This window comes from Cetorhinus maximus, chromosome 5, assembly GCF_964194155.1.
Source record: "Cetorhinus maximus chromosome 5, sCetMax3.hap1.1, whole genome shotgun sequence".
Lineage (NCBI taxonomy): Eukaryota > Metazoa > Chordata > Chondrichthyes > Lamniformes > Cetorhinidae > Cetorhinus > Cetorhinus maximus.
The window spans coordinates 131545004-131560008 of NC_135883.1; the positions used below are offsets into that span (position 1 = coordinate 131545004).

The window sequence follows — 15005 nt, forward strand, 5'->3', positions numbered from 1 at the left end:
TGCCAAGTGAGCACCCCATCACCTTCCTACCTCCACCCCAACTAAGTCCTGGGCGGTAAGGCCTGTGGCCGACTCTCCTGGCCCGTTTCCAATTAAGGCCCTTAAGTGGGTTATTAATGACCACTTAAGGGCCTCTTTGTACCGCCACTGGTATTAACCTCTGCAGGCTGCTTGTCATCTCCCAGAGAGAGGGCCCTCCTTAAAAGATATTCAATGCTTGATTGAGGGACCTGGCATTGGGAAAAGGTGGCTGCTATTTCTGCTGACCCCCCTACACCTCTCTACCCTGCAACTCCCGCCTTGTGAAACCCATCCAGGCCATTACTTACCTGTGGCCTGTGCTGGGCCTCGATCTTGGGCCTCCAGTAGGTGTCATTCCTGCAGCAGCCACCACCTCCCCTGTGGTGCTGCTCAACAAAAGAACTGCTAGCATCTGATTGGTCAGCAGCTCTTGGTAGGTGGAACTTAAAAAAAGGAATGAAACCAGATAGATCAACTGGCATCGACCTAGGTACTGGAAATGGCAATGGAAAAGTCAGCCCATCAACCCTGCAAATCCTCCTTACTAACATCTGGAGGCTTGTGCCAAAATTGGAAGAGCTGTCCCACAGACTAGTCAAACAACAGTCTGACATACTCATACTCACAGAATCATATCTTACAGATAATGTCCCAGACACCACCATCTCCATCCCTGGTATCTCCTGTCCCACCAATAGGAAAGACCCACCAGAGATGGCTGCACAGTGGTATACAGTCAGGCAGTAGTTGCCATGTGAGTTCTCAACATTAACTCTGGATGCAATGAAGTCTCATGGCATCAGGTCAAACATGGGCAAGGAAACCTCCTGCTGATTACCACAGACCACCCTCCCTCAGCTGATGAATCAGTGCTCCTCCATGTTGAACACCACTTGGAGGAAGCACTAAGGGTGGCAAGGGCGGAGAATGTACTCTAGGTGGGACTTCAATGTCCATCACCAAGAGTGGCTCGTTAGCACCACTACTGACTGAGCTGGCCGAGTCCCTAAGGACATAGCTGCTAGACTGGATCTGCGGCAGGTGGTGAGGAAACCAGTAAGAGAGAAAAACCTACATGACCTCATCCTCACAAACCTGCCTGCCGCAGATACATCTGTCCATGACAGTATCGGTAGGAGTGACCACTGCACTGTCCTTGTGGAGACAAAGTCCTGCCTTCACATTGAGGATACCCTCCATCTTGTTGTGTGGCACTACCACCGTGCTAAATGGGATAGATTTCGAACAGATCCAGCAACTCAAAACTGGGCAACCATGAGGCGCTATGCGGCATCAGCAGCAGCAGAATTGTACTTGAATACAATCTGTAACCTCGTGACCCGGTATATCCCTCAGTCTACCATTACCATCAAGCCACAGGACCAATCCTGGTTTAATGAAGAGTGCAGGAGGGCATGTCAGGAGCAGCAACAGGCATACCTAAAAATGAGGTGTCAACACAGGAGTACTTGTATGTCAAACATTGAAAGCAGCAAATGATAGACAGAGCCCATAACCAATGGATCAGATCTAAGTTCTGCAGTCCTGCCACATCCAGTCATGAATGGTGGTAGGCATCAAACAACTAACCAGAGGAAGAGGCTCCATAAATATTCCCACCCTCAGTGATGGGGGAGCCCAATACATCAATGCAAAAGATAAGGCTAACAATCTTCAGTCAGAAGTGCCAAGTTGATGACGCATCCCAGCCTCTTCCTGAGGTCCCCAGCATCACAGGTGCCAGTGTTCAGCCAATTCGATTCACTCCAAGTGATATCAAGAAATGGCTGAAGGCACTGGATACCACAAAGGCCATGGGACAACATCCCAGCAATAGTATTGAAGACTTGTGTTCCAGAACTTGCCACGCCCCTAGCCCAGCTGTTCCAGTACAGCTACAACACTGGCATCTACCCGGCTATGTGGAGAATTGCCCAGGTATGTCCTGTACACAAAAAGCAGGATGAATCCAACCCAGCCAATTACTGCTCCATGAGTCTGCTCTCCATCATCAGTGAAGTGATAGAAGGGGTCATCAACTGTGCTATCTAGCAGCACTTACTCAGCAATAACCTGCTCACTGACACCCAGTTTGGGTTCCACCAGGGCCTTTCAATGACATCAAGGCAGCGTTTGACCGAGTGTGGCATCAAGGAGCCTTGCAAAACTGGGGTCAGCGGGAATCAGGGGGAAAACTATCTGCTCTTTGGAGTGATACCTAGCATAAAGGAAGATGGTTGTGTTGTTGGAGGTCAATTATCTCAATGTCACTGCAGATATCCCTCATGGTGGTGTCCTTGGCCCAATGTTCTTCAGCTGCTTCATCACTGACGTTTCCTCCACCATAAGGTCAGAAGTGGGGATGTTCGCTGATGATTACATAATGGTAAGCACCATTTGCGACTCCTCAGATACTGAGTCACTCCGTGCCCATGTGCAACAAGACCTGGACAACATTCAGGTTTGGGCTGATAAGTGGCAAGTAACATTTGTGCCACACAAATGCCAGGAAATTACCATCTCCAACAAGGGGGACAGCACATTCGATGGTATTACCATTACTGAATCCCCCACAATCAACATCCTTTGGTCACCATTGACCAGAAACTGAACTGGACTAGCCATATAAATATTGTTGCTACAAGAGCAGGTCAAAGGCTGGGAATTCTGTAGAGTAACTCACCACCTGACTCCCCAAAGCATGTCCAGCATTTACAAGGCACAAGTCAAGAATGCGATGGAATATTCTCCCCTTGCTTGGATGAGTGCAGCTCCAACAACACTAAAGCTGCCGACACCATCCAGGACAAAGCAGCCCACTTGATTGGCACCCTATCCACCACCTTCAACATCCACTCCCTCCATCACTGACATGCAGTAGCAGCAGTGTGTACCATCTACAAGATGCACTGAATCAAATCACCGAGGCTCATTCGACACCACTTTCAAAACCCATAACCTGTACCACCTATAAGGACAAGGGCAGCAGATACATAAGAACACCATGAGCTGGAAGTTTCCCTCCATGCCACACACCATCATGGCTTGGAAATATAAGGTCATTCCTTCACTGTTGCTGGGTCAAAATCCTGGAACTCCCTTCCTAACAGCACTGTGGGTGAACTTACACCACATGGACTGCAGCGGTTCAAGATGGTAGCTCACTACCGCCTTCTCAAGGGCAATTAGGAATAGACAATAAATGTTGGTTTCACCAGCGATGCCCACATCCTGCGAAGGACTAAAAAAAACTCCGCCCATGGGGGCTTGATCCCAGGGAAATGTCCCCTGGTGGCCTCACCACTGCCTGATTGGCTAGTGATTCGGTGGGCCTGATCCAAAGGAGGCACCGTGGGTCTCTCGCCAGCTCTCCAGCTGCAGGCAAGACCCCCATCACCTCCAAAAGCTTCTGCCCTATGTGTCTTTGAAGTGTTGCAATCAACAGTGGATAACATTTGCCCAATAAGCCGATCAGGGGACATTTTTCTTTCCAAACTGAATGTTGTTCATATAATAGGAATCTCATTGCTCTTTCTAGAGGAGCTTGAAATCCTTCTAAAAAATGTTGCAGACTGAGCTAATCTTCCCACTGTATTTAATGGCTGGAAATAATCTTCCTCTCCTGTAAAGAAATATAGATAAGAAGGTAGATAGCGTTTTGTTTTTTCACAAGTTAACAAAATGGATTTTACTATTTTATGACAAAGGCTTGAGGTCAAGTTCAGTCAAAACAAAGCCCACGGGGTTTGTTTCTACTATATTTTTTGTCCATGAAGTACGCTCTTTCCGCATGTTTGATATTTTTCTTCAGTTGCTTGGGTGAACACTTTCCGTTTGAGAATGTGGTTGCATGGCCTACTCCCAGGCTATGCTGGGGCCTTCTTCAAATGCATCCTATAAATAGCTGTTATACGGTGTCAGATGTTGCCCAGGCATTCACCCTTCACTCCACTTTTCATTACTCTTCAGCCAAACTCTGCTTACTGCCTTAGAAGTGGACTGATACTTGAAATTTGTGTCACCCATGCAAACCGGTACTAAATGCTAATGCAGTTAGATCAGCACCAATTCATTGTTTCTGAAACAATTTTAACATCATTTCATTCTTATCTGAAAGGTCCTTATACATTCTTTGCCTTGACACTCCAAATAGATTCTTTTATTTACTAATGGCTGCTTAGGTGTTTCCTGATAATCTAGATTATTATCCTCTGCATATCACTGAACAAAACACCTCCCTTGCACAATAGACAAATATCCTTAAGAGCTGGGACACTGCATGGCTCCTCACAAATAAATTGGGTGTTCTCTGTGATTTTCTATCCCACCATTAATATCTAGTTCACAGCTGGCTGTGCGAATACTGTAATTAGCAGCTTTTAGTCACTTTAATTATGATTTTACACTGTTACCAAGTTGCAGCTTGTGCCTAATCAAAACTCATGCTAATGTTGTGGATGTGAGATGCCTGTTTTCCCCAAAATGAATTTTATTATTACACATTGTATATGCTCTGCTGCCTTAATTTTAAGACGGAACAAAAGGAAAATTAGCTCAGATTTTGGTAGATTTGTATTATACAGGTCTCTGCACATAGCATTCATCATTGAGTGTAGTGCTGGGCTCCAATTAAAGAACTGGATTATGTCGTTATGGTTGTGGTTTCACATACAATTTCATTTTCTGGTATGATCCAATGTTCAAATAACAATGTAAGTATAGTGTGTGTTTTGCACTGCACATTTCAGAGGAACTTATGACCTGCATTGTCAGATGGAGCCAGGGTAAGGCTAGAATTGTCCTGAATCCATGTGCAATGGATGGCAATATAAATGGAGCATTAAATTTACTGTCGAGAACGGAAAATGTTTAGACAGAAAGAAGGATTCGGCAGACTGAGACAATGATAGAGCAAGAACAGTCCACAGGGATCTTACTAATAGGCTAGCTTGCACTATTTGTTCCAGGCATTAAACGCGCACATTTTTATAGAACTGCAAAAGCTTTTTAACATAGAAAGGATTGAACTATGTCTACCCAATAAAGTCTAGCTTCATTCCAGTATCCCAAGGAACTAGATTAAGAACTCATTATTATAACCTCATGAAAATCAGCAAAGTGATTCTTTGCATCAATGTTTCTCCCATCAAACTTTTCTTTTTCTTTTTATTCATTCAAGGGAGGTGGGCTTCGCTGGCTAGACCAGCATTTATTGCCCATCCCTAATTGCCCTTGAGAATGTGGTGGTGAGCTGCCTTCTTGAATTGTTGCAGTCCATATGGTGTAGGTACACCCACAGTGCTGTTAGGGAGGGAGTTCCAGGATTTTGACCCAACGACAGTGAAGGAACGGTGATATATTTCCAAGTCAGGATGGTAAGTAGCTTGGAGGGGAACTTCCAGCTGGTGGTGTTCCCATGTATCTGCTGCCCTTGTCCTTCTAGCTGGTAATGATCGTGGGTTTGGAAGGTGCTGTCTAAGGAGCCTTGGTGTGTTTCTACAGTGCATCTTGGAGGTAGTACACACTGCTGCTACTGTGCGTTGGTGGTGAAGGAAGTGAATGTTTGTGAATGGAGTGCCAGTCAAGTGGCTACTTTATCCTGGATGGTGTAGAGCTTTTTGAATGTTGTTGGAACTGCACTCATCTAGGCAAGTGGAGAGTATTCCATCACACTCCTGACTTGTGTCTTGTAGATGGTGGACAGGCTTTGGGGAGTCAGGAGGTGAGTTACTCGCTGCAGGATTCCTAGCTTCTGACCTGCTCTTGTAGCCATCATATTTATAAAGCTAGTCCAGTTCAGTTTCTGGTCAATGTTGATAGTGGGGGTTCAGTGATGGTAATGCCATTAAATGTCAAGGGTCGATGGTTAGATTGTCTCTTGTTGGAGATGGTCATTTCCTAGCACTTTTGTGGCATGAATGTTACTTGCCACTTGTCAGCCCAAGCCTGGAAATTGTCCAGGTCTTGCTGCATTTGGACATGGACTGCTTTAGTACCTGAGGAGTTGCGAATGGTGCTGAACATTGTGCAATCATCAACGAACTTCACCACTTCTGACCTTATGATGGAAGGAAGGTCATTGATGAAGCAGCTGAAGATGGTTGCGCCTAGGACACTACCCAGAGGGACACTTGCAGTGATATCCTGGAGCTGAGATGACTGACCTCCAACAACCACAACCATCTTCCTTTGTGCTAAGTATAACTCCAACCAGTGGAAAGTTCTCCATCTGATCCCCATTGACTCCAGTTTTGCTAGGGCTCCTTGATGTCACACTCGGTCAAATGCGGCCTTGATGTCAAGGGCAGTCACCATCATCTCACCTCAGGAGCTCAGCACTTTTGTCCATGTTTGAACCAAGGCTGTAATGAGGTCAGGAGCTAAGTGACCCAAACTGAGCATCTGTGAGCAGGTCATTGCTAAGCAAGTGCCTCTTGATAGCACTGTTGATGATCCCTTCCATCATTTTACTGATGATCAAGAGTGGAGTGATGGGATGGTAATTGACCGGGTTGGATTTGTCCTGGTTTTTGTGTACAGGACATACCTGGGCAATTTTCCACATAGCCGGGTGTTGCAGCTGTACTAGGACAGCTTGGCTAAGGGCGCGGCAAGTTCTGTAGCACAAGTCTTCAGTATTATTGCCGGAATATTGTCAGGGCCCATAGCCTTTGCAGTATCCAGTGCCTTCAGCCATTTCTTGATATCATGTGCAGTGAAATGAATTGGCTGAAGACTGGCATCTGTGATGCTGGGGACCTCTGGAGGAGGCTGAGATGGATCATCCACTTGGCACTTCTGGCTGAAGATTGTAGCAAGTACTTCAGCCTTATCTCTTACATTGACGTGCTGGGCTCCCCCAGCATTGAGGATGAGGATATTTGTGGAACCTCCTCCTCCAGTGAGTTGTTTAATTGTCCACCACCATTTATGACTGGATATGGCAGGGCTGCAGAACTTAGATCTAATCCATTGGTTGTGGAATCGCTTCGCTCTATTACTTGCTGCTCATGCTGTTTGGCACACAAGTAGTCCTGTATTGTAGCTTCACCAAGTTGACAGCTCATTCTTAGGTATGCCTGGTGCTGCTCCTGGCATGCCCTCCTGCATTCTTCATTTCTGCTGATATCAATTCAGCTTCAGTCACAACAAGAAAACAGTACACAGTTAGAGATGGAGAACTCATCCAATGATTGTGCCCAAAGACTGAGTGGGTTGTGTGCTTCCCAAAGGTTTGCTGCACCTCAGTTGATCATTTTCAAACCATAAGCTTAGTTCAAAAGAAAAAAGCAAGGGGAGGAAAGATGAAAGGAAGAAATAATTTGATACTTTACAGAAAGGTTTTATTTTTGAGGCCGTTGGTGATTCATGAGTTGACACTATTGGAATTCGTTCTGATTTACATATAAACGTCTGGACCATGTATCTATCTTAGCATAAGTGTGTTTTATCACTAGGATTTTGCAAGAACATAATTTGTTCTTCTAAGGTTTGTTTGAAGTTTTGGAGACTATTCTGTGGCATGACTTTGCTGTTCTTATTGTAATCATGTTTAATAAAGTGGGAGATTGTCACACGTTTTTTAACATTACTTTTTTTTGAATTAAATAAGGGAAAACAAACAAATATTATAATTTGTGCTGGTTTGAACTGATGAAAAACAATTTGTCTCACACAGATTTTACCCTACAGCATTGAATCATTTATGTAGCGGACTAACACTAATGAACAATGCAAAGCCTGATAGTTCTAATGAAAAAAAAGCAGGTTGAAAAATCTTCTGCTTAGAAACAGACAGTTTGAAATTGAATTTTGTGTAATTAGTGTTACAGTTGTAATAATAGAAAAGGAAGCACTAGAAAAGCACAGCAAGTCAATCAACATCTGAAAGAGGAATGAAGTCTTAATGTCTTAGACATGACCTTTAATTGGATGGTTCTGATAAATGGCAGCATGAAATGTCAACTTCAGCTTTCTCTTTCAGAGGCTGATTGACTTACTGTGCAAATCCTGCATATTCTTTCTGTTAGAAGTTTGCATAGGAACATAGGTAAAGGAGCAATCCATTCAGCCCCAAGTCACCCGACCATTCAATTAAACCATTGTTGATCTGTAACTCAACTCCATTTATTTCCAGCATGCACAATTTTTATTTTTATTTCTCGTCTAAGTCCTTTGTTGTATGCTGATATTATACAGGAGACATGTAGTTATGGAAGGAAGTATTGGTGTTAATACATTCAGGATATGAAAAGGAGTCCTTTAGCGAGGGTAAATAGGTGAAGGAAAAAGGTCATTGCCTCTGGGAGACAGAAAGATTCTGTGGAGCCCCTCAAAGATGGTCAGTGCTTTCCAGAATCATAACAATCCAAAAGATTCTTCTTAGTATTGGGAAAATCATCTGTTCAACTGCAACATTTAAATTAATATCATTTCCATTTTGAAAATATCATTTGTGTGCCAGGATAACAAAATGTCCTGTGTAGGAGTTGACTGAGCAATAATTATACAATGAATCATGAGTCAATTTAATTCTTTTCATGTGGGCAAAGTATTATTGTGGAAAAATTGCTAGCAGACTAAGTGAAGCAGTCAAACAAAATTTAATCACTGGAAATGAAACAGGCAAAGCCCCTAATTTAAAGTTTACTTCCATGGTCCCTAAATAGGAAGTGAAGTTTGCATCTCAACTTTGCTTACAGAACAAATAGTGATCTATTTCTTACATATCCTTATTTAATTAAAGTGTATTTTACCTGTCTTGCAATGTGGCTTCTGGTGATAGCTGCAGCGACTCAAAGGGATAGAGCGAAGCATGAGGAATTTGTGATATCCTAATGAATTTTTAAGCATACAAATTAAAGAATGGGTGTGCATATTCGAAGCTGTTAGGAGTATTTGAGTCAGACTGAAGTGACATTTTGACAAGGTGATACCCCACTTCAATGTTTAAAATAACTGACAGAATTTTGAGTTGAGAATCATGAGCTCCTTAATACCGATGAAAGAACTCTGAAAGGCTTATAGTAATTTAATCGACCTGATGGTCATCAAAACTGTGACTGGGACTTAGGTGGCTAGTGTCCAGCAGTAATAAAGATGCTTCTAGCATACACTATGAAATGCCAGAAACAATTAATTTTTTGTGCCCAGGAACTGAATTTTAATCATACAACAGGATGAATTTCTTTCCCCGTTGAAGGTGATCTTTTACAGATGGGAGGAAGATAAGAGCAATTTCTTTATGCGCTACTCATCCAACTTTAGTACTAGAGACTCAGGCCTGAATTTTCATAAAGACGGAAGGGCTCTGTGCCTTAGCCAAAATGGCGAGGGAGCCCCAATTCCGGAAGTCCTGCCCCTGAACCTGGCACCCACCACTTTCGCTGGAGAGGTGGGAGGCGGGGGGTGGTAGGGGGTACATGGGCAGGTTGCACTTTGCGCTTCCATGGTTCACGGAGGCATCTGCATATGTAAAAGCATATCTGCCTTCAAAGGGAAGCAGTTTTTGTCCCTGGGATGTCCAAAACACAAATCGTGGGCTTTAGACGTTGGAGGAAAAGGTCTAAAGCTGCTAGAGTTATTTGGAGAGGTGAGGTGCCTTTTTTGAGAGGTCCAGGTACCCCTTAGGGAGAGGTCAGGTGCCCTTTGGGAAAGGTCAGATACCTCTTTGAGATTGTTAACAGTAGACATGAATATACGTAAAAAGTGGATAAGTTTGGTGGAACTGTAAAGCTGTCAAGTCATTTAAATCCCCAGGTCCTTTTCTTTTGAAAAAGACATCCAAACTGCAGTTGAAAAAAATTGGTGCATCTTTTTTCACTTTCTAAGGGCTATCATTGTAGTATTAACCCTGCTTGACTGCTTCCACAGTGTAACTTTATCACGGGTGGGTGGGTGGGTTGGTGGGGGGTGGGGTGCATACTATAAATTCACAGTTTGATTGACAGGTTATAAAGAGATTGTCTTTGATGTGGGGCTATGAATGCCAATGTTTGTTTTATGAGGGATTAGGTACTTGAAGGATATGTTTGCTTTTATAAGGGATTAAGTGCTTGAAGGGATTTAAATGCTATTAATTAGAGTTTTAAAAAATCTGCAATCGACACTTAGAACATTGGTTTGTTTATTCTCACTATGACTTTTGAGGTTTGCCAACAGTGGCTGCTGGGTGAAGTTGGCATAAAGGGTGAATGGGCAAAGGATGGTGGGTAGGGGTCATGGGTTGGCATGAATTAGCACTAAGTTGGCTAAGAGGCTATAAAGGGCCACGGGGATGAGTGGGGGCATGGGTTGATATAGAGAGTATGAGGGACCATAGGGGTGGGTGGGTGAGTTAGGTGGAATGGATTGGCATGGATGGGACGTGGGGAGTGTGTGGGTGGTGAGGGGATATGAGGGATGAGAGCTAGAGGGCTTTTTTTAAATTGCTTTTATTGTAGAAGTCCCAGAGGACTGAGATGGGCATTTTAACCAGCCTGCTTGACACCCAGCAACCTTTGTGGCTGCCTCCAAACTCTTTCCAGGGTTGACAGGTCCAACTCCTGTTAGTACCTGCCTCCCTGGAATGAAAATCCGAAGATTCGAGGCACTTTCTCCAGAGTTGGGTTAGCAGAGTTTGGAATTTCCCTGACTCAGGAGCGAAAATTCAGCCCTCAATCTTTTGTTTTGAGGGAATATGAGTGTGGCACAATTATAGGGCATTTTTCTTTTTCTTCTTATGAGCAACTTGAAGCAATTGCAGATATGTGTTGGTATATTATCTGTTCCTAAATTTGAGTATTAAATTGTTTATAAGGTTGTCACAGTAACTTAGAGACACTCTTACCGCCCCCCCCCCCCCCCATCAGTTCATGGAAATATTCATCCTCCTTGGTTTTGACTTGCAGTCTTCTCCCTCTCCCATTTCCACTTCCATTTGAGCTGCAAATCTTTGCTGCCCAGTTCATACTGGCAGCCTTCAATACCAAACTCTCTGCAGATCTTGCTGGCATTCATACAGTTTGTGCGCCTGACCATTCTTAACCTTAGTGTTGTATGTGACACCGTGATGAGCTTCTGACTGCATATCTGCTCCATCACTAGGTCCTTCTACTTCCACTTCCATAACATTACCTGCTCAGTTCATCCATGTATTTGTTATCTCTAAACTTGACTAATCAAATTCTCTCCTGTCCAGCCTCTGTCCTCTCACCTTATATAAAATTTAGCCCGCCCAAATTCTACTGCCTTGTACCCTAACTCGTAGCAATCCACCCCATGTAAATCCATCACCCTTGTGCTTGTTGTCCTACATTGGCTTCTGATCCGGCAACACCTCAATTTTAAATTTCTCGTCCTTGTTTTCAAATCCCTCTATGACTTTGCCCCTTCCTATCTCTAACCTGGGGGAGGCAATGGCGTAGTGGTATTGTTGCTAGACTAGTAATCCAGAGACCCAGGGTAATGTTCTGGTTTTGAATCCTGCCATGGCAGGTGGTGGAATTTGTCGATTGTTGTGAAAACCTGGTTTACTAACGCCTTTTAGGGAAGAAAATCTGCTGTGCTTACCTGCTCTGGCCTACATGTGACTCCAGGCCCACAGCAATGTGGTTGACTCTTAAAAATGCCCTCTGAACAAGGGCAATTAGGGATGAGCAATAAATGCTGGCCCAGCCACTGACACCCACATCCTGTAAAAGAATAATTTTAAAAGAATCTCCTCCATTCCTGACAACCCTCCAAGGCCTGCTCATCTCCAATTCTGGTTTATTGTGCATCCCTGATTATATTGCTCCACCGTTGTTAGCCATGCCTTCAGGTGTCCAGGCCCAAAGCCTTGGAAATTCCTCGCTAAAACTCTCAGTCTCCCTCTGTTTTTAAAATGCTCTTTGATCAAGATTCTGGTCACCTATTCTAATAACTCCTTGTGTGGCTTAGTATCAAATAGTGTTGGATGAAGTGCCTGTGAAGTGTTTTGTGACATTTTGCTATGTTAAAGCTGCTATATAAATTTATTGGTGTGCGTGGCTATTTGACTGCAAAGGGCTTCACTGCCATGCTTACTCACTCGATGTCCACATATGTTCTAATCAATGGTTGGCGAATGGTAATCAGGAGCAGGCGGTGTTTTTTCCCTGCTCCTAACCTGTGGATGTTGAAGCCCGTTGCAGTGTTTTGCTGATATTAGCTAACTGATTGTCAATCAAAGCCAGGGACCTTCTGAGTTTGTATAGTTCAGCCAGCCACTGAATAAACTGGCTGAGAGTCTGGGGAGGATAGACCGCCAATAGCTACATGAAGTATATTCTGATGCTTTGCTAAAGCCACTTTGCAGACGTATGAAAGATTTCCAAAGTCGCCACTCTCCTCCCCCCCACCTTTCCCTGCAGCCCCGAGTTAAAATATGTTTTCATGCCACTGTGTCAATCAACACAATGAATAGTACTGTAGCTGCGTTGACCAATGTACCCTGAGACAGTCGTCAAATAAAATCTTTTATCCCTTACAGGAATTTCCTCAAGCAACCAATGATCAGTCCTTACAGATGAAAACCTGAGAATACAATTATATTTGCTCTGTAAACTAATGTATCTCACCCAGTGATTGTGGCTTATTAAGTGATTCAATGAAACCCCTTTGTCTTTATAACTATAGTCTTAAGGCTACAGGCATACATAGGCAGAATAACGCTGCAGCTTATCTGTTAACTGTATGCCAACATTTCAGACTTAAATTAGATTGTTCTTTCTATAATTTACCCTTTACTAAGTGATTCTAATATTTAACCCAATCCAGTGATGTGTGGTTTAAAGAGCAGAATTGATGCTTTTCACTACAGTTTTTAAAAATTCATTTTTATTGAGAAAGCAAGGTGAAGGGCCAGGACATCGCATGACTGAGGATCAATAACTAATATACTATGCTGCAGGAAGAGTGCACAAACATTAAATAGAAAGATGCTGGAGGATTGACTGATGCACTGTGTCTTAACTCTATACTATCACCTCTGAGGCCCAGGTTTTAATCAATTCCAGACTCTATGGTCAACAACCTCAATCCAGCTTCTAATGCGTGTGAATCCACATCATAAATCTGAATTAGGTTTAACACAAATTAATAGTCAAGCGCTCAATTTTGCTCAGGTGGACATCAGGGTGTTTGATATGGGAATTTTTTTTAAAAATCATAATGATTCAGCAGAGAGCTGCTTCCCTCAATTTGGAGCTAGGTGCCTGTTGGGAGCTTCACTCTTCTTACTGGGACATATCTGACATGGAAGTGCTTGATTCTGACACTGAATCTGAAAACTAGTAAAGAGTTCCATTTTCTCACATTGATATCCCACAACTTAAACAGCACTAAAATTCAGCAAAGCTACAGAATTCAAAAAAAAGCCACGTTATGATAGGGAAAGCCTCAAGTGTAATTCTAAATTTATTATTTGTCCTACAGAATTAATTAAGTGCAGTTTATATGCGTCATTCATTGCCACGGTAATAGTCATTAAAGATTAATGTATTTCGGTTGACATGTCAGTCAGTGGAAGGTGATGCAGTTCAGCAAGTGGCCTTTGACACATGCAGGATATGAAAGTGTGCACTGGCATATGGGAGATTTAATTGCTACATTGGCATACATGTCACACATGGGCACAGAGTGATACATCAGTTCTCCTTAAAAGAAGATTCATCTGCTTCATTGTATTTTTGTGTAATGTGCAGCGAAGTGAGTAAATGCCAATTAATTTTCTTACTCTGTGACAGGATAAATTTCCCCCACAAGGTCAGACATCTTATGTTGTGTTTGCATTTTTTTCATCTTCTCAAGGCCTGATTCGGTTACAAGAGCTCATTAAAGCTCCATCTCGGTACAGTATCCGCTTAAAAATTCGGCAGCTGCCAGCAGACACAAAGGATTCCAAGCCTTTGCTGAAAGAAATGAAAAGGAACAAGGAATTCCACGTAATATTTGACTGTGGTCATGAGATGGCAGCAGGCATCTTGAAGCAGGTGACTATTCTTAAGGACATAGCAAAACTGTGGTGTATTCTAATCAAATGTAGTGACTACAGTCTTTATTTGTGTACCATATATGATATTTAAAATTCCATGTAAGCTGTTTTAAGAAAACTATTCTACATGCTCTTTTCCCCTCTATATTGACTAATCAGAATTTGTTGGGGTGCAGATATCCTTTTTTGGAACTGATAAATTTGTTTTTTCCTAATAATTCTGCCAATATAAATCTGAGCAAGTTAGAAGGTTTGCAATGAACAAAAGTCACCTGTTTGATGGATTTTATTCACCTTGAATTTTGTGTAGCAGGTATACCCATATATTTAAGCAACAGTGGGCCACACAAATCTTCAGTGTCAAGTTTACATTATTCCTGGTTTGCTCCCACCTTCCTGTATACACATGCATGCACACATGCACGCGCACGCACACGCACACACACATAAAGGGTAAGGCCTAGTGAAAGCATTTCAGTCATTTTGGGGAGAATAATGGTGGTTGGGAGGCAAGCTGATGGGGGATGGGTGCAGTGGCGTTCGTTTGTTGTTGTTACCATTGTGTGTCTCTTCTGTTGCTGAAGCCGCAGAGTTTATAGACAAACACTTTGGTACCTCAAAAATACATACATTAATTTTAGTCTTCTGCAGGTAAAGGCAGAAATGCCTCGGGGCTATTATTGCTTGACCAGGGTTACTTTTTTGCTAGAAAATCAGCAAAAGGAAACCCGTGTACGAGCATTGTTGGGAATTCCATCATATTTCCAACGAAGTAATTTTGGCAAAGCAGAAGCATCCTCATGGAATTCCTTACCTTTGTTGAATGCAATGGATCACTGATTTCATCAGATCTAATCTACCCGAATGAACCCCTTTATGTTTTGATAGATATTTAATTGTTTTAACCTCACAAGAAATGAGCAGAACAATTGCATTTTCATATTATTTAATCATTTATTTTATTCCAAAATGGGATGTGAGTATCACTGAC

At 42.9% G+C, this 15005-nt stretch overlaps 1 protein-coding gene across 1 annotated transcript in view; it reads left to right on the forward strand.

The window, feature by feature from the left end:
- The window catches only part of grik2 (glutamate receptor, ionotropic, kainate 2), a 538314-nt gene that overhangs the window by 241606 nt on the left and 281703 nt on the right, over positions 1-15005 (forward strand). Inside the window, exon 4 of the mRNA XM_078542488.1 lies at positions 13831-14012. Within this exon, the coding sequence (XP_078398614.1) occupies positions 13831-14012 (182 nt within the window). The remainder of the gene's footprint in view (positions 1-13830; positions 14013-15005) is intronic.